The sequence below is a fragment of the Alosa alosa genome, chromosome 15 (genome assembly GCF_017589495.1).
Source record: "Alosa alosa isolate M-15738 ecotype Scorff River chromosome 15, AALO_Geno_1.1, whole genome shotgun sequence".
Lineage (NCBI taxonomy): Eukaryota > Metazoa > Chordata > Actinopteri > Clupeiformes > Clupeidae > Alosa > Alosa alosa.
Window position 1 is genome coordinate 24,184,537 of NC_063203.1, and position 17,997 is coordinate 24,202,533.

The following is a 17,997-nucleotide window of genomic DNA, read 5'->3' on the forward strand; positions in this document are numbered from 1 at the left end:
GATAGATAGATAGATACTTTATTGATCCCCAAGGGGAAATTCATTAGGGAAGTGAACAATACTTTATTAAGTGTGTGATGTGCAGATGTAAGCAAACAAAACAAACAAAAAATAATGAAAAAAAGGTCATCTGTAACAGACCCAGTAGCCTACTCCTGTAGTGGTGCTTCTGGGCAGTGTTACTCGGCCTCAATTTCAATGTCCGTTGGGGCTGTAGCATACAGCAGTCAAGCTGGAGTCAAGCCTGTGAAGGCCAAGGGATGTTCTGTGAAACTGACAAGTGCAACAGGGTCTCTCTTGCAGACACTTTGAGCCCTGTATGCGTACATTTCATAAGTTGGCATGTAGGATGGGGAATTGCCCATAACTTATAGTTTTATGATGTGACCGCGGAGGTTACCAATAGTGAACAAATGCCATGAAGTCCCTAAGAAAATTACCCATAATTCATAGCTTTGTGCTGTGAGCGACATGTTTACCAAAAGTAAATAAATGGTATTAAACTGCAATGTGAGTAGCCCATGCAACATGTTTTTGGACATAATGTGGCAGCACACCATTCTAATTCATCCGTGTGGACGGGGCCGTACATTCAGCCAGAGACTCTGTCCTGATGCTAACCTCATCTCAGCACTTATTTGACATGCATTTATCATAAAAAAAATACTCATAATAAATGTGTTGTTGAGGAAATATCTCTTCTTTGTATCATTTGTGATCATTTGTAACATGATTTAGTCTCTAAAAAAACATGGAGAACAATGCCAGGCTTTTATGGCCTTGCTTGGTTTAGTCTGCGCTATCGCACACGGTACTGCACTGTTAGATATATTGATGATTGTGATGATGCATGAACCCAAGATAAAATTATATTAACCACATTTACCACAGCATGTGGCCCAGATTTCCTTCCAAATCCTAAATTATTCACTTAATTACATAATGATGGGGGGGTGGGGGGTAATAATAGGCACTTGGAAGCATTTGGACAGAAGGCAAATCAACGCCTGAAGCAAGATAATTTGTAACCCCTCACTTAGTCACCACACAATGTGCTTGGCCACAGCTCCCCCTGGTGGTAAAACATTGCAGTTACTTTCAACTCACTTCTCTTACACTTAATGGCACACTTCACATACACATTCCTGTATAGAATACATAACAAAACCTGTTACAGATAATTGTCTATTTCTATAAATGTCCTAGCCCTTGCCTAATTGCAACACAGTGCCTGAGAGCTTTAAGGCCTGCTTATTTGTTCAGAATGTAGCTTGTAGTGGTAACACTTTACAGTAAGGGTGCATGAATTAATTCATGATTTATGCATTACTTCATTCCTTTATGTCTTATGAATAATCAGGAAATTACATGAGTTCATAGTCTGTCATTCATGAACACATCAACTTAAGCAGTAGGTACGGTGGGAACATCATTATGATTTATTTATTTCTTAAGCATGATCATCATGATTACATGAGTTTAAGGTTAATTACTCAAAAGTGCATCATGTCTATGGCCCCTCAACTAAAGTTGTGAATGATTACATGTGTTAAGAAAACTGCACAAGTTGTGTTCCAATCAGAGTTTGAGCAGTGATGACATTTTTGGCAGACAAATAATCATTATCACCTAATGTTTGATGTGCTGTTCATGTATCAGGTCACAAATGACAGACTTTGAACTCATGCCAATTCCTGATGATTCATGAGATGAGGAATGAAGTAATACATACATCATGAATTCATGTACCCGTACCGTACAACATGTAAAAAAAAAAAAAAAACACATACAGTAAGCATGGAGTCATAAGATAATTTTATTTGGGGTGTAATGAGTCAGCCCTGTAAAGTGGAGTGTGATGTGAGAGTGAGTGTATGTGTGTGTAAACTGTGTAACAGATAACAGATGTCATATGCCACAAATTGCTTCTTAAAACATTACCGTATACATTTAGCTACAGTAGGTACTGAATCTCACATAGCCTGGTGTCTTCCTCAAAAAATGCACATTTATATCTGTGTGTGTGTGTGGGTGTGTGATGCTTAAAGGTGTTGAAGGTAGTCTTTGTTCAGTGTTGTGTAACTTTTCAGTTCCATTGGGATACCTGCAAGAGTTCATCACCACATGGAGACCCACTACTGGGGGGAGAACCACACAGAGAAATGTAAAATGAAACGATCAAATAGTGTCCTGGTAAACAATAACGCAAACAAACAGTAGCATATGAACACAATGAATCAGTGCAAACTTCAGTGAAGTTTGTTAAAGTGAATCTGTGCAACATGTATCCATTCACTCACCCACCCACTCACTCGATCAATCAGTAGTACAGGTAAATGTGCAGGCGCAGGCCAAGGGAAATCCAAAAACCAATGACCAAAGTTTTCTCCTTCAGTGATTTTTTTTATTTTTTTATTGACGTTCAAACGTTTCAACCATCCCAGGTTTTCCTGAGGTTCTCTTCCTCTCAAAAAGTGGAAATAAAACACTCAAAAAAGGAGAAAACTGAACTGTGTGAAGCCTTATGAAATGAACCTGGTCCCGATTCATCTATGGACCACTGCACATTGAGCTATTTGGGGCTGAAAAAAACAATTCTGCTACCTTCACAAAGCAAGTTCCAATGCCTTTGTTTCTTATATCGTTTTCTCGTGGTGGTCTGGACTGGGCTTACAAGGAAATTAAACATTTGTGTTTGTACATTAGTGTGTCTACTTAGTAGTGTGTGGTGGGACTGGCTTTATCGAAATGATCACATGGCAGTCCCGAGACATGAAGGATTCTCCATTCCCTTCCTAGTTCCCTTGCAGTCTATCGTTGGCATTGTATCTGAAGAGCCTGACTAGGAAGACATCTCTTACCAAATTATAGTCTATAATGGCAGCACTGTTAGTGTTTCAGTAATCGCAGTATTATCAACTGTAATTAGCGCACCACACAGCACCTTGATCTGACCATGTCCAGTAAAGCATAATTACAGCTTTACAGCTGCCTTTTAGTGTCTTCAAGGGTTCACACACACACAAGCCCGCACACACACACACAAGCAAGCACACACACACACACACACACACGCACGCACACGCCAAACCAAACCCCAATTAACCTCAATCTTTCATCCTCAAGTATTTAAAAGTTTGCGATCTTTCTCACCGAATATCCTCAACAAGTTCCCAATGTGTTGAGGCTGCAATGGACAAGCTGGTTCTGGCATACTGTACCATGATACCCCTTCTCACCCTCGTGCCTTTGCCCCCCCCCCCCAACCCCCCAACCGTCTCAGAGGCGGCTGCGGTCCAGTCTCTTCTTGGCAGGGTTGGGGTACTGCGGGTTCTCGATGACGCCCTGCCCAAACTTGAGCTCGAGGAAGGCGCGGTGGTTGTTGGGCGCGTAGGCGGTGATGCCGGCGAAGGGCATGGGCACCAGCGGCTGCAGGAAGTGCTCGGGGAACTCCACGTCCTGCTTGTGCTCCGTCCACGTGTCTTTGGTCATGACGCCGTTGCGCGTGTAGAACGGCCACAGGTCCACGTGCAGGTGGTTGACCTCGCTGTACTGGACGCGGTAGAAGTCGCCCTCCACCGCCCGCTCCCACACGTAGCCTTTGGCGTCCACCAGCGAGCCCGAGTCCAGCCCTCGCAGCTGCTCGCAGTTGGGCACGTCCTCCAGGTAGATGCCCAGGTCCACGTCGTAGTCCCAGGGGATGATGTCCTGGTGGCGGGCCGCCCCGAGAAGGCTGCCCCCTTCTAGCCAGTAGCGCACGCCGGCGCCTTCCAGCACGCCGATGACGTGCTTGGTGGTCTCGCGGAGCGCGCGCAGGCAGCAGGGGGGCGTCCAGCGCTCCAGGTACAGGTAGTCGGGCGGTCGTCAAGACCGCGTCGAAGCAGCTGGCGTTCCTTTGCCGCGAGCCGAACCACTGCTCGGCGCGGCCGTCGGGCAGCAGCAACCGCTGAGGCCGGCACCGTTAACTCACAGCACCGCCTTCCTTCCTTCCGCTGCCTCGGCTTTCCACTGGCTGTGCGCCGAGCCGAAGAGCGGCCGTCGGCCGGCGGCGAAGCACGGTGCCTCCAGGAGCTTGACGCGCCAGCCACGCAGCGCCGTCTGCACGAACAGCGAGGTCAGCAGCGGCCGCCCGAGCGGCGTGGACAGGTTGAAGAGGTCCTCGGCGCGCAGAAGGACCACGGCGTCGCCGGACAGCGCCGTGCACACGCTGCCGCTGCTGCCCGAGGCGGCCGGCGAGTATGTGGCCGTCCACTCGCGCATGCTGACGCGCAGGTGCAGGCACTGGACGGCCGAGCGCGACAGCACGGGGGCCGCCACCAGACGCACCGTACCCCCACCCTCACCCTCCAGCTCACGGATCAGGTGCTCCACCTAAGAGGAGGAGAAGAGGAGGAGAGGGAGAGAAGAGGAGGAGAAGAGGAGGAGAGGAGGAGGAGAGGAGAAGAGAAGAGGAGGAGAAAAGGAGGAGAAGAGGAGGAGAAGAGGAGAAGAGGAGAGGAGGAGAAGAGGAGGAGAGGAGGAGAGGAGGGAGGAGGAGGAGGAGAGGAGGAGAGGAGAAGAGGAGGAGAGGAGAAGAGGAGGAAAAGAGGAGGAGGAGAGGAGGAGAGGAGGAGAAGAGAGGAGAGGAGATAACAGCATAAATGAGAAGGACGGGATTATCATGTTAGTAACACTGGGCACTACACTGGACACCATGAAAGCCCATGCAACCCCCTTTACGATAACCAGAAGGCAATGGGAGCCCAGAGGAGTAGTGTGTGTGTGTGCATGTGTGTGTGTGTGTGTGTGTGTGCGTGTGCATGCACGTGCATCTGTGTGCATATGTGCGTGTGTGTGCATATGCATATATGTGTCTGTGTGTGTGTGTGTGTGTATGTGTGTGTGTGTGCATATGTGCGTGTGTTTGTGCATATGTGCGTGCGTGCGTGTGTGTGTGCGTGTATACAGTATGTGTGTGTGCATATGTGCGTGTGTTTGTGCATATGTGCGTGCGTGTGTGTGTGCGTGTATACAGTATGTGTGTGTGTGTGTGTATACAGTATGTGTGTGTGTGTGTGTGTGTGTGTGACCCCACCTGTCTCCCGTGCTCCAGCTCCACCCCGTCCGGCACCAGCAGCACAAACTCCGTCTGCACGTGGAACTCTGGCCGGTTGGCCTGAGGGGGCAACTCAGGGCTGGGGGCCAGGACCAGGAGCCTGGCGGCCCCTCCCTCGGGCAGCGCCAGGGGCGGGTAGGGCGGCGTGTCCGCAACCGCCAGGAAGGGCAGGTCTGGCCGCTGGCGCAAAAACGAGCGCGCCACCTCGCCCACATAGTTCTCAAAGTCCTCGAACTCCCGCACCAGCACCGTCACACGCGGGCTGCCCCCGCCTCCGTTGCGCCCGCTCAGGTCCGACTTCGCCCCAGCCACCCCTGCCAGGTTGGCACCACCACCACCGCCACCTCCACCACCGCCACCTCCCAGCCCCACTGCTGCCGGTCCCACCCCAGCCCCGAGACCTCCGGCGCCGGACAGGCCAGTCTTCTTGGAGCCCTTGGTCTGCTCCTGGCGGCGCTCCATCATCTGCTGCTGGGCGCGCGACACGTAGTAGAGGATGAGCAGGTTGATCACGATGGCGCCCGCCAACAGGGCCTGGCAGAAGCTCACCCGCATGGCCACAAGGCGAGGTGCGGCTAGGCCAGGCTAGGCTAGGCACACACCTGGAGTCCCAGACCACAGAACCAAAGGGTACTGATGGGATTCTGTGGGTCAAAGTGCATCCAACGCCAACTCCAAATCCATCACTTACTGTACACTAACTAACACTAATCTTTTCTAAGTTATTTTGTGTCGTGGTGGTGCAGTGGTGAAAGGCTGTCTGATCAAGGCTCCTCATACTCTTGTAACACAATCCCTGATGCCATTCTGCCTGGTTGTGTCTTGGGGTTACAGTAGCATTGGTGGCACGGTCAGTGACCTGTACCTTTCATACAGACCTCTCTTCACCTGTTTAAAATGGCCGCCGTCTCCAGCATTATCATTGAAGAGCAGCTTTCAAGAGAGCGGACAGACGAGGGCCGGCCTGCATGCTGACCATGTGCCTGGTGTCAGACCGGCTTCTCTCATCAAGGGGAAGGTTCCGGAGCAGGCAGACATCCGTGTGTGTCTGAGAATCTCGTCACTGTAGAGTGTCACACCTGTCTGGTACCATAGTAGCACATCTGGAACACACCATACACACACACTCCATATTAAGACTGTTACTGCTGAGGATTGTAGTCTACACACTAAATTTAGTGTTCAAACATCAGATACAGAGGACATAAGAGACTTTGACTTTGCATGTTGTATGTACAATCTCTGTAAATAGCGTTTACATTCTTCAAAAGTTGGAATGTCGTTCTGTATGATGACGACACAATTATCCACAAATGTTGTTTATGAATTTCTCCAACTGTGTCTGTGGTTGGACTTTTTCAGTTTAACAAGATGACCCAGAAAACACTGCAGCAGGGGACGTTTCCTAACTGATTCAAGGAGTCAATTAGTCCAGTCAGAATGCTCCACATTCAAGCACAACTCTGCCATTCTGGCTTAAGTGGGACAGCCCTTGTTCAACAGCAGTTAACTCTGGCTTTGCCCCCAGGTATGGCTTTTGAAAACGTCTGTTGCAGTTTACTCGTGTGTGGTTAACATGCAGTGCAGCTTGAATCAGCATCTCATTTTAGCTCCCATGCGTTCAGTCGTGAATTTACTTTGTATCATTCCTCCTCATGCAGCAAACATAGGGGCTTGATAAATAAAGGGGTGGTCAGTGCGACCCGTTAGGAGGAGGGCAGGTGAAATAACGGCTAGCAACACTGCGGCCAGTGCCTACCTGCTATTCCTTTGAGATGAGAGCTGTAGTCTATGAGCAATGGGCAAAGCTGCTGCTGCTACAGGCGTTCGTCGTGGCTTTATAAAACATTAGCAGATGTTCTGTCCATCAATAAAACGATCGCGTGCTGCATTGTTGATGGCATTTTAGAGCAATCCGGGCAGTTACGCTAGGCTACTGCATGCAACGATTAAGATTACTGTCAACATGCCTCGTGTAATCCTTTTGTTTTCTACAATATGTCATTCAAATAAAAACGGATGAAGGGGAACGTGTGACGGCAGCTTTTTTTTTCCCCTTCGCCCTCTTCTCTGGTCAGTCAGTCAGTCAGACAGTATACAGTATCGCCGTTTGTTTCTCCTAGACGAGTACACACGCAGGAAGTTGGAGTGAGATCATAATGTGGCAGGAAGCTTCCACCCATAGTACAGCAGCAGTAGGTTGAGGACTGGAAGCGCTCACTATTTGGCACAGTTTCTCTGTGAGCGCTGGTGTAGCTCTACGTTAGTGAGAAAGTAAGGAGAGAGAGGGAGAGAGAGCAAGAAAGCAGTGTGTGTGTGAGTGGAAAGGGACAGGATAACCTATTATTATCATTCTCGCTGCGTTGTTCCACCTCCAGTGCTGGCGGCGGCTCGAACGCTAAAATGGAGGCGGAAAGATCCGGCGGAGTAGCGGGTGGAACGAACCAGAACTCCGCGGGCAGCGGCGTGGGGCGCAATCCGAACGGGCCGAAAGCCGTGCTCGGACCAGCAGCAGCGGCCGGGGCGATGGCAGGAGCCTTGCCGTCTCGGGAAGCGCAGGACGGAGAAGCAGGCCTATCACTTCCTGGGATCTTGCATTTCATTCAGTACGAATGGGGACGTTTCCAGGCCGAAAAATGTCGCTGGGAAGCCGAGAGGGACGAACTCCGGGTAAGCGCTTGCAATTCCTGCGGTTGGGCTGAGCCCTTCAAAGAAATTGAGTAGTGACGCTGGCGTCTTATGTAGCTTCTGTTCGAATAGTGGAATAATGGATATTGCGATGCTTTTGGGAACATTCGCTTCGTGGTTCGAGAGATTGAGTTTAAACAACTGTTTTGATAATAGCGTGTCTTTTGTTACAAGTTGGCCCCGATCAAACATTTGGAAGGGGTAAGACACGAGTAGTCTCTCGCTGTAATCACTCCCCAGTAGCCGTGTAGCAATCACAGATTAGGAAGATATGGTAGTACTTTTTATTCTTAATCCGACAAATCCAATGTTTTGTCAGCCATTACATTCTGTTCATCCATTGAAACTTATCAGACAGCGTCCGCTTTTAAGCAATCTATTGTAATTCAATTCCAGTGTAGGCTATAGCTGCTACTGAAAGTGACGGTTCTGTTCCCTTTTGTTGGTTATCGATTGTCTAAAATCTAAAATAGAGCAGCATCCGATTTTTTCTGTTGTCGTGAAACAGCGCCCTTGCCATATTTTCCATCCGTCTAGGTTTTTGATGGTCAGACACAATGTATTGTCAAGCAAGCCCGCTATATGTAAACATACATAAAATGGGTGTAGCAGCGATTCTGTGTAACACACAAAGCCAAGTAAGTTGGCGTACATATTTGATAAGCGGGGTACAAAGCTATAAGCGACGCTGCTATAAATATCGATATATATATATATATATATATATATATATATATATATATATTTAATTTCTCTGGTTGGTGGGAGATTACTGTACGTCACGTGACCACAACCACCACTACTACTGGGATATGGTAAGATGCGTTTGTAGCCTAAATCCTCAAGCTACACGAACGAAAAAGACCAGTGACGTAATGCAGTCTCTTAAGGTTTATAAGTGTGATTTGTTTTTATTTTTCCTGCTGCTCTAGGGAACGCGCACACGCTCACAAATACACACACATACTCGCACACACACACACACACACACACACACACACATCTCCAAAGAGCCAGAACAATTTCCCTTGTAAAACATGTCCCATTTTATATATAGTCCTGTAAAAAATAGATGGCCCAGTAGCCACCATGTGACATTTTCCTCCCTCTACCCTGAGTATAGGGTACCAGTCATTAGACCTGTCCTAGTGTGTCGCCTATTTGTTAATTGCACTGTATAGTAACAATAATAATAATGACGATGATGATATATAGAAGACATACAAATTATGTGTTCCATGTTGGAGACCCTAAATATAACCCACACCAGCTTTTGGAAATAGAGAGGCAAGTCCATTTTGGCTTTGGATCCGAGTCCCATTTATCGCCCTTGAACTTCCATGTTCTGCCGGCCCACTTAGCCATATTGGCCCGTCAGTGGAGCGTAGAGCGGGGGCCTGTGAGAGAAACGAACAATTAGGGTGGCCTGCTGGAGGTGGCAGCAGCCGGAGGGGGTTACGTAAGAGGAGATGCCAGCGAGCTTTGCCCAGTGGAGCCCCCACACTGCCCACAGAGCAGCAGGAGGAGGAGAGCCATGTTGACATCCTGGGCCTCAGTGCCAGGTTCTGGGTGCCAGTGGGAATGTGTGCGGAGTGGACGCCTCAAGGGCCGGACTGGCCTGCTAGAGCTTCAGCGTTCGTTCGCTTGTGTCGTTGGTTCGTTGGCTCACTTGCTGAGGGTGCTGGCTGTGTGTGTGTATGTGTGTGTGTGTGGGTGGCATGCATGGTTGAGGAGGAGTCGTATGTGTGCACACACGTGCTCTCGCTTGCTCCAACACATGCACATGTGCTCTGCCACTTACACGCACGCTTACACACAGACACACACAAACACGCACACACACACTTGTTTGGAGCTGCATGGAAAGGCTAATAATAGAATGTTGAGAGACGAGTCATCCTGAAGTGGTTGTATTTTATGTGTGTGTGTGTGTTGTAGAGGAACACCTGTCCTTACAGGGTCTCTGTTGGTCGCCAGCAGAGACCATCCGACCCTCCTCTTCCTCTTCATCAATGTTCTTCCTCGCCCTAAGCTCCTGCCAGCTTTTTCTGCCTTTTCACATTCTATTCTTTTCTCATTCTCTCTCTATCTCTCTCTCTTCTTCCATTTGTTTACTCTCTATCCTTCCATCCGAAGCTTGTCTTCTCCTCCCCTCTGTTCTTCTCCCCCTCTCCGTTTTGGCATTGTCTTCCCATCTTGCCCCCCCCACGTCTCACGCGAGGGCTTGCCTTCTGCTTCCCACACAATTCTTCTCCTCCGTCGCCTTGACGCTTGTCGGTTGTTCTCTTCTCCTCTCCTCCTCTCCCTTGCCCTCTTGTCTTCTTTCATCTCTGTGTCATCTTCTCTTCTCCTCTGCTTCTTCTCTCCATCTGTTTGCTGCTCTTGTGGTTTGTCTTCTTTTCCCCCCTTCCCCCTCTCCTCCTCTCCTCTGTTCTTTCCCCTCTCCTCCTCTCCTCTCTTCTTCCCCCTCTCCTCCTGTCCTCCTTTCTTTTCCCTCGACTCTCCTCTCTTCTCTCCCATTCTACATCTCTCGTTAGCATCACCTGCGTGAGGGGAAGAAGGCAGGAAAGGAAATCACGACTCGGCTCTCTATTTTTTCCTTCTCGTTCTCTACACGAGAGACCGAAGAGTCTATTCTCTCTCTTCTGAAAATAGTTCTCCATTTTAAGTTCACCTCCTGTTCCCCTCACAGCAGACAGACAGGCTATGGCAGAGAAGGTGAAGTATTCCCATTTAGGCCGGGCCTTTTAAAGGCCCCTGACCCTAAGTGTGGCTGATGGAACAGGTGGGATTGCTGTTGCTGTGAAGGAGTAGGAGCTTGGACTACATTTCCCATGAGGCTACTCTGGGAAATGTATTGGGACCTGCAGCCATTGAAGCATGTGTTGACTATGTAGGCTACTCATGCAAATTCACATTAGTGTAAAGGATCGTATTCATTTCCTGTTGCTTAAGCTCTACTTGCATATGTGGAAGTGTAGGCCTATGACAAACACACACACACACACACACATACACATACACACATACACATGGTACAGTCAACGCACTCACATGTAACTTCCTCATTCTCTGCCAGGAGTTCTGTTAAACCTTGAATAGTATAACCTGGGCTCTTATTTGCTTTCGATATGGGCTAGCTTCTAGGCCTTTTCTCACAAAATGTGCTCAGAAATTATGGGAAATACTAGTATCAAACTGATAATTTAAAACAGCATAAATATGTGCCTACTTGTATAAAAATTAGGCTCTCCAATAGTGTGACCACTTTCTTTCGCCTCTTTACCATTCTATCTGATTTGACCGTAGCCCCCATCTAATTGGGACTCGGATTATTAGTCAAGGTTTTACGGTATTCTATGTTCTATTGTTCCATCCTGTATCATTCCACACCGTGTCCTCTCTGCGGACGCAGGTTGTGTGCTCCAGGTGATGGATGTGCATCCCCTTTCTGCATGGACAGACAGCGTGTTACTGAATACAGCATACCGTGTACCAAACATGGGGGGCAGCCGTGGCCTACTGGTGAGCGCTTCGGACTTGTAACCGCAGGGTTGCCGGTTCGAACCCCGACCTGTAGGCACGGCTGAAGTGCCCTTGAGCAAGGCACCTAACCCCTCACTGCTCCCCGAGCGCCGCTGTTGTTGCAGGAAGCTCACTGCGCCAGGATTGCAGTGTGCTTCACCTCACTGTGTGTTCACTGTGTGCTGAGTGTGTTTTACTAATTCACGGCTTGGGATAAATGCAGAGACCAAATTTCCCTCACGGGATCAAAAGAGTACATACTTATACTTACTTAAACAGGTCTGTGGAGTTTGTTAAAGCAGTGTACGTTTGTTAATGATGTTGGTCTTTCAAGAGAAGGTGTTTTTTACTCTTTATTCTTTGTGCTGGACTGTCCAGGCTGTTTTGTCTTTTGTTACTAGCAGCAGGGTAGATCCTGTTGGTTTCCCTCTCGATCTCTCCCATTCTGTGTCCAGTTGCTGCTGTACAGTGTCCACACCCACACCTGTCTACACTACCCACCGGAGACCTGCCACCACGTGTGGGGTGGACAGGTGGGGGACTCCCACCACATTTATTTATTTATTTTATTTATTTGTTTATTTATTAGGACAATGCTCATTAATTAACAGACAAGCTGTAAATAAGCCGGAGTTAGCTTGTGAGTGCTAATTTCCATCCGTTGTCCCTGGCCAGTTCTTACATCAGTGGCTCCGTCCACTAATAGCTGGTGTGGGGGCTGCTATGCCCAGCATAGGTCTCTCCAAGGTGGAGAAAGCACACAGAAGCACACTAGCAAACAGTTTAGAGGATGGGAAGTTGCTGTTGTAAAAGCACACACACACACACACACACACACACACACACACACACACACACACACACACACACACACACACACCAGAGAGAGAGAGAGAGAGAGAGAGAGCCAGAGATGGAGAGAGATAGAAAGAAAGAATGCCTTAAAGGCAGAGAAAGAGAGGGGGAGAGACAAGAATGAAGGGAGAGGGAGAGAGGTGGAGTGAATGGCTGGGAGGGAGATAGAGGAGGATGGTGAATAAAGATACAGTGTTTAAGTAGTGGCATGGGAGAAAGAGGAGAGGAAGAGATGGATAGAGAGAGGTAGTGAGAGGTAGAGAGAGAGAGAGAGGAAGAGAGAGAGGTAGAGTGCAAAGATCTTAGAGCGGAGCAGTCTAGAATCTTTGGATTGAGAGAGGGAGACATTCAGAGAGAGCACAGCGTAGGCTATCTGTCCCAGAAACACCTGATATAGTTGTTGAAGTGTGCGTGCGTGTGCGTGTGCGTGTGTGCATGCGTGTGTGCGTGTGTGCGTGTGTGCGTGTGTGTGTGCGTGGGGGCTCGGGTGGGGGTGCGGGGTGGTATGGAGGAAGACAGGCCAGCTGCCCTTGACCCTGTTCTCAAACGCAGGAAGGCCAGGAAAGGAGGGGCTTGTGGGTAAAAACGGGTCCACTCGCTCTTGGTGACGGTGGCCGCTTGGCCAAGCCCACCACATGATTGACCAATGAGAGAGCCCACTTGGGGCTGGGACCCGGGATTTTCCAGAACCACAGCCGTCTGTGTTGTGTCTGTCTGCACGCACAATGAGTAGTGCAATTGTTTTGAACCTTAATGGGCCTGTCACTTTATTACATTTGAAATATGCAAATATTCTCAAATATCTATAAACCTAAGCACACATCTAAAACAGTCGTCTCCCCAGCGTATTGGCCACACTGTGATTATGGCCACATTGTTTTGATGCCTCTCTTTGTTGTCCTTAAAGTTCACTGACCAGCAGGAAATTGCCTTTTGTGCTCAGAACGGCCGACTGACGTCATGCTTTAGTGTTGGAACTCCCGTTAGTCACTGCAGGCATTTACAGACCAGCACAGTTGATGTTTGTAAGGGTCTAACAAAAGATCAACTGGATGTTGATTGTTTTAGCCCATGAAGAAGTGAAAGAAGTTTGTGTGTCTATTTCTGGCAAGATTGTCAGATAAAGTATTTGGTTGTGAGTGCTGCAGTATTAAGTGAAAGTTGTTCAGCCGTCTGTGTCCCTCAGCCATGTTATGGACTCACTGTCTGTGTCCCTCGGTCATGTTATGGACTCACTGTCTGTGTCCCTTAGACATGTTATGGACTGTCTGTGTCCCTCAGACATGTTATGAACTGTCTGTGTCCCTCAGACATGTTATGGACTTGCTTTTCCTCTGTGTAGGATCTGTGTGTGTCTGTGTCTGTTTCTGTCTCTCTCTCTGTCTTTGTTCTTTCTTTTTTTCTCTCTCTCTCTCTCTCCCAGTCATGCATGACAGGTTTGCACTGGCCTCACACTGGATCCCTGCCCTGATTGCAGTCGAGAGAGAGAGAGAGAGAAAGAGAGAGAGAGAGAGAGATGTGGGTGATGCCCAGTGGAGGAGAGGAGAGAGGGTGGGTGGTGGAGGGAGAGACTAAGAGAACGCTGAACAAATCAACAACTCGTGAACATGTTTTGCTTTTCCACAGAAGAACGAGAAGGAGAAAGGAGAGCACAAGACAGAGGGAATGCACCTCCTCTCCGAGGTGAAGGTGAAAAGAGAAGAACAGAGCAGAGGCAGGAGAGGAAAGAGGAGCAGAGAGAAGGCTGGCGATGGTAGAGGAGGAGTGAGAGGAAAGAATGATGTTAAAGACAGGAGTGGGAGAGAACAAGGAGGAGAGGAAGAAGAGGAGATGAGTGGAAGGAGAGGTCAGGAAGAAGGGAAGAGAAGAGAAGAGAGGAAGAGAACAGAGGAGAGGAAGGACCCTTGTGGCCTCTCCTAGTACATAGGAGTAGAGGAGGAAGAGAGGAGGAGAGGTGTCTACTGCCACCTGACCATGGCTCTGATGTGGCTCTGTGCTGGCTCTCTTCTGGCCCTCATGTGGCTCTGATGTGGCTCTGTGCTGGCTCTGATGTGGCTCTCTTCTGGCTCTCTTCTGGCTCTGATGTGGCTCTGTGCTGGCTCTCTTCTGGCCCTGATGTGGCTCTGTGCTGGCTCTCTTCTGGCCTTCATGTGGCTCTGTGCTGGCCCTCATGTGGCTCTGATGTGGCTCTATGCTGGCTCTCTTCTGGCCCTGATGTGGCTCTGTGCTGGCTCTGATGTGGCTCTGTGCTGGCTCTCTTCTGGCCCTGATGTGGCTCTGTGCTGGGCCTGCTGGCTCTGTGCTGGTTCTGATGTGGCTCTGTTCTGGCCCTGAGGTGGCCCTGATGTGCATGGGTGGAATCTGCTGCAGTGTGGGGCTGTGTTGTGGAGAGGTATGCTAGGCAGAAGTGCTGGTGTGCAGAGGCAGGATGTGTCCAGACCTGCCCTCAAGCCAGCATCTGGCCCTGGCGTGGCTTAGATGAGGCCCGCATCCGTCTGGGGGGAAAAGGAAAGGTGCTGGTCTAGACGTGTCTTGTGCTCCGTCAGACACTCACAGCTCGCCACACCTCTTACATACGCGTACACACACGCACACAAACATACACAGCTCGCCACACCTCTTACACACACACACACACACACACACACACACACACACACACAACCACACCTAGAGCACATTCCATTTGGCTTGGGCCTCTTTCCCTCCCTCCCTCTCACTGAAGACAGACACAGCTGCTATCAGAGTGACAGTGACCTGCAGATCAGACAGCCCATGTTTTGAGTCGAGTTTTGTTTTGAACCTAGCCACTACCTATAAAACCATACCCTAGAAATAAGCTAAACCTGCTCGGACGCCTAGATCTAGCTCCATGATCCTATAGCCCTATGGCAATGACAGTGCAGAGGCCTGTTCGGAGGGCTGCCCCCTCTCATCCCTTTGCCATGTGGGTGATGAGGCAGGAGTGTTTCATGTGTTGTTGAGGTGGTGCTGCTGAGAGCTGTAGGAGGGCAGTAGCCGGGTGCTCTGTGCTGCGGCACTGTGTGTGTGTGTGTGTGTGTGTGTGTGTGTGTGTGTGTGTGTGTGTGTGTGAAACAACAAGCTGTCTTTATCCTTTCTTCCTCTTTTCTCTTTTTCTCCTCTCTTTGTTTGGATCATTCTTTTTTTCTCTTTTTCATACACACACACTCCTTTTTTGCTGTGTAGGCTGTTTGTGTCTGTTGGTAGTGGGGGTTAATCTGCCTTTTGGCATTGTTTTTTGCCAATCCATTATAAAACGCAAAGCAGCAAAATTCTGACGTACACACACACACACACACACACACACACACACACACACACGAGATTCAGTTCTCCCTCTATGACAAAAATTGACTCTGCTTGGAGTCACTGAACTGGGAATGTAGAGAAAAAGAGTGTGATGGCACGAAAAAGAGAAAGAGATGGCTAGAGAGAGAGGGATAGAGAGAGAGGGATAGAGAGAGAGGGATAGAGAGAGAGGGATAGAGAGAGAGATGAAACGGCCTCTAAACCACCACTGTCTTTCAGCATGCTGGTTTGAAGTTTCTGTACCAAAATTGGCTTCATGTGATTTGAGTTTTTTTTTATTTTTTATTTCTCCAACATTCGTCCACTAGGGGGCGCTGTAGTTCCCAGTGGGTGTTTGTCCCTCTCGATGTGGTGAAAATCTCCTCGTGGTTTCTCCCTCCCGAAGGTTTCTCAGGCCGCCCTCCCGCTGTGTTTTGGTCTCTCGGACTTTAAATAATCTCTGGGCTCTGTGTGCGTCTGTGTGCCCTTTACTTAGACTTCGACTGTGCCGGCTCCTCTTTATTTCGGTCCTCAAAGCAAACACTGCGGTGGGCATGATCACAAAAGACCTTTCAACATCTCCCAGTCAACAAAGCTCACTGAGCGCCACTGAGCTTTGGTGGGGTGCGGTGCAGAACAGTGGTGTGTGTCTGTGGGAAACTGACAACACATACTCAAATATACACAATGCATACGCACACACACACATGTGCCTGCTCTGTTCCAACTTGTCACACACACCAACGCAAGGATTGGATTCCATTGAACTTCATTTAGTGTATTTCATTGTCAGGTACTGTTAAAATGTGCACTTTATGAACACCGTGGTAAATTGAATAATGTTTTGTGTGTGTGTGTGTGTGTGTAGGCACAGGTGGCCTTTCTGCAGGGCGAGAGGAAGGGGCAGGAGAACATGAAGCAGGATCTGGTGAGGAGGATCAAGATGCTGGAGTACGCCCTCAAACAAGAGAGGTGAGACACACACAAACACAAACAAACAAGTACACAAGTAGGCTCACTTTTTGTGTAATGAGATTAGTATTAAATGCCACTAAGTGAGATGATGATGATGGTTGAAATGATTGAAATGTGAGGTGAAGAAGAGGGGAAGGAGGATGATGATGATGATGAGGATGATGATGATGGTGTTGAGGAGGATGATGATGGCGTTGAGAATGATGATGGTGGTGTTGAGGAGGATGATGATGGTGTTGAGGAGGATGATGATGGTGTTGAGGAGGATGATGGTGGTGTTGAGGAGGATGATGATGGTGTTGAGGATGATGAGATGATGGTGTTGAGGAGGAGGATGATGGTGTTGAGGAGGATGATGATGGTGTTGAGGAGGAGGATGATGGTGTTGAGGAGGATGATGATTGTGATGGTGATGGTGGTGGTGATGATAATTGTTGTGTTTCTACTTTTGATTGGCAGGACCAAGCACCAGAAGCTGAAGACTGGCAGTGACCAGTGCCCAGGGGAGAAGAAACCAGAGACAGAGGCAGAGCCAGGTACACACACACGCGCACACACACACACACAGACACACACACACTCACACACACACATACTCACACACACATACTCACACACACATACTCACATACACAGAGGCACGCACACACACACGCGCACACACACTCTAACTCTCACACATGCACACACACACAAACACACACACACACACACACCAGCAGAGAAAGAAACATACCTATACATACCCACTTTGTTGTGGTCTTAATAGATCACAGTGATGCAATATACAGATTCTGTTGTGTGTGCGGTCCAGTAGAGAGCAGTATGAGTGTGTTAACCCTTGCTGGTGATTGCATTATGTAGCCTAGTGTGGACTCCTTGATAACTACTCAAAGTTTCATACCATTACATCACCTCCTTGTTTGATTGGGCACCTCTGTTGCCCTTCAGTACCCAATGGGCCGGCAGAGTCAGACTCGGAGCCAGCCAATCAGATGTCGTGGAAGGAGGGACGTCAGCTATTGCGCAAGTGAGTGTCTGTGTTTCCCTTCCCCATATCGCCTCCTGCTGGTCCAGGACTGACACTGCGTTATATGTGGTACCCATTAGAGTTTAGACATTTTAGTAGCCATTAAGTCACTAAACCAAAGACATTGTCCACATCCTGACTGTGTGTGTGTGTGTCTGTATGTATGTATGCTTGTGTGTGTGTGTGTGTGTGTCTGTCTGTCTGTCTGTATGTATGCTTGTCCATATGCCTGTGTGTGCGCGTGTGTGTGTGTGTGTGTGTGTGTGTGTGCAGGTACCTGGAGGAGGTGGGCTACTCAGACACCATCTTGGACATGCGCTCCAAGCGCGTGCGCTCGCTGCTGGGCCGCAGCAGTCCCGAGGCCAACGGGCCGCCCCTGTCCGAACCCTCCCCAGAACCCGAAACACACGCAGCCTCCGAGTCCCTGCTGGTCAGGCAGATCGAGGAGCAGATCAAGAGGTCGGTCAGACACACACACACACACACACACACACACACAATTATTAATGCCACACAGACA

General features: G+C 49.0%; 2 protein-coding genes across 2 annotated transcripts in view; one reads left to right on the forward strand and one right to left on the reverse strand.

The window, feature by feature from the left end:
• Positions 1-1,798: 1,798 nt before the first annotated feature.
• Positions 1,799-7,253, reverse strand: LOC125308103 (fukutin related protein). Its single transcript, XM_048264367.1, is given in 6 exon segments — positions 1,799-3,865; positions 3,867-3,946; positions 3,949-4,371; positions 5,075-5,409; positions 5,446-6,198; positions 6,855-7,253. Coding segments are annotated over 5 exon segments (1,629 nt in total). The 5' UTR covers positions 5,651-6,198; positions 6,855-7,253; the 3' UTR covers positions 1,799-3,279.
• A 56-nt stretch (positions 7,254-7,309) lies between these two features.
• Positions 7,310-17,997, forward strand: part of strn4 (striatin, calmodulin binding protein 4) — a 24,525-nt gene continuing 13,837 nt past the window's right edge. Inside the window, exons 1-5 of the mRNA XM_048264365.1 lie at positions 7,310-7,765; positions 16,341-16,444; positions 16,907-16,983; positions 17,399-17,477; positions 17,751-17,936. Of these exons, the coding sequence (XP_048120322.1) occupies positions 7,499-7,765; positions 16,341-16,444; positions 16,907-16,983; positions 17,399-17,477; positions 17,751-17,936 (713 nt within the window). The 5' untranslated portion in view covers positions 7,310-7,498. The remainder of the gene's footprint in view (positions 7,766-16,340; positions 16,445-16,906; positions 16,984-17,398; positions 17,478-17,750; positions 17,937-17,997) is intronic.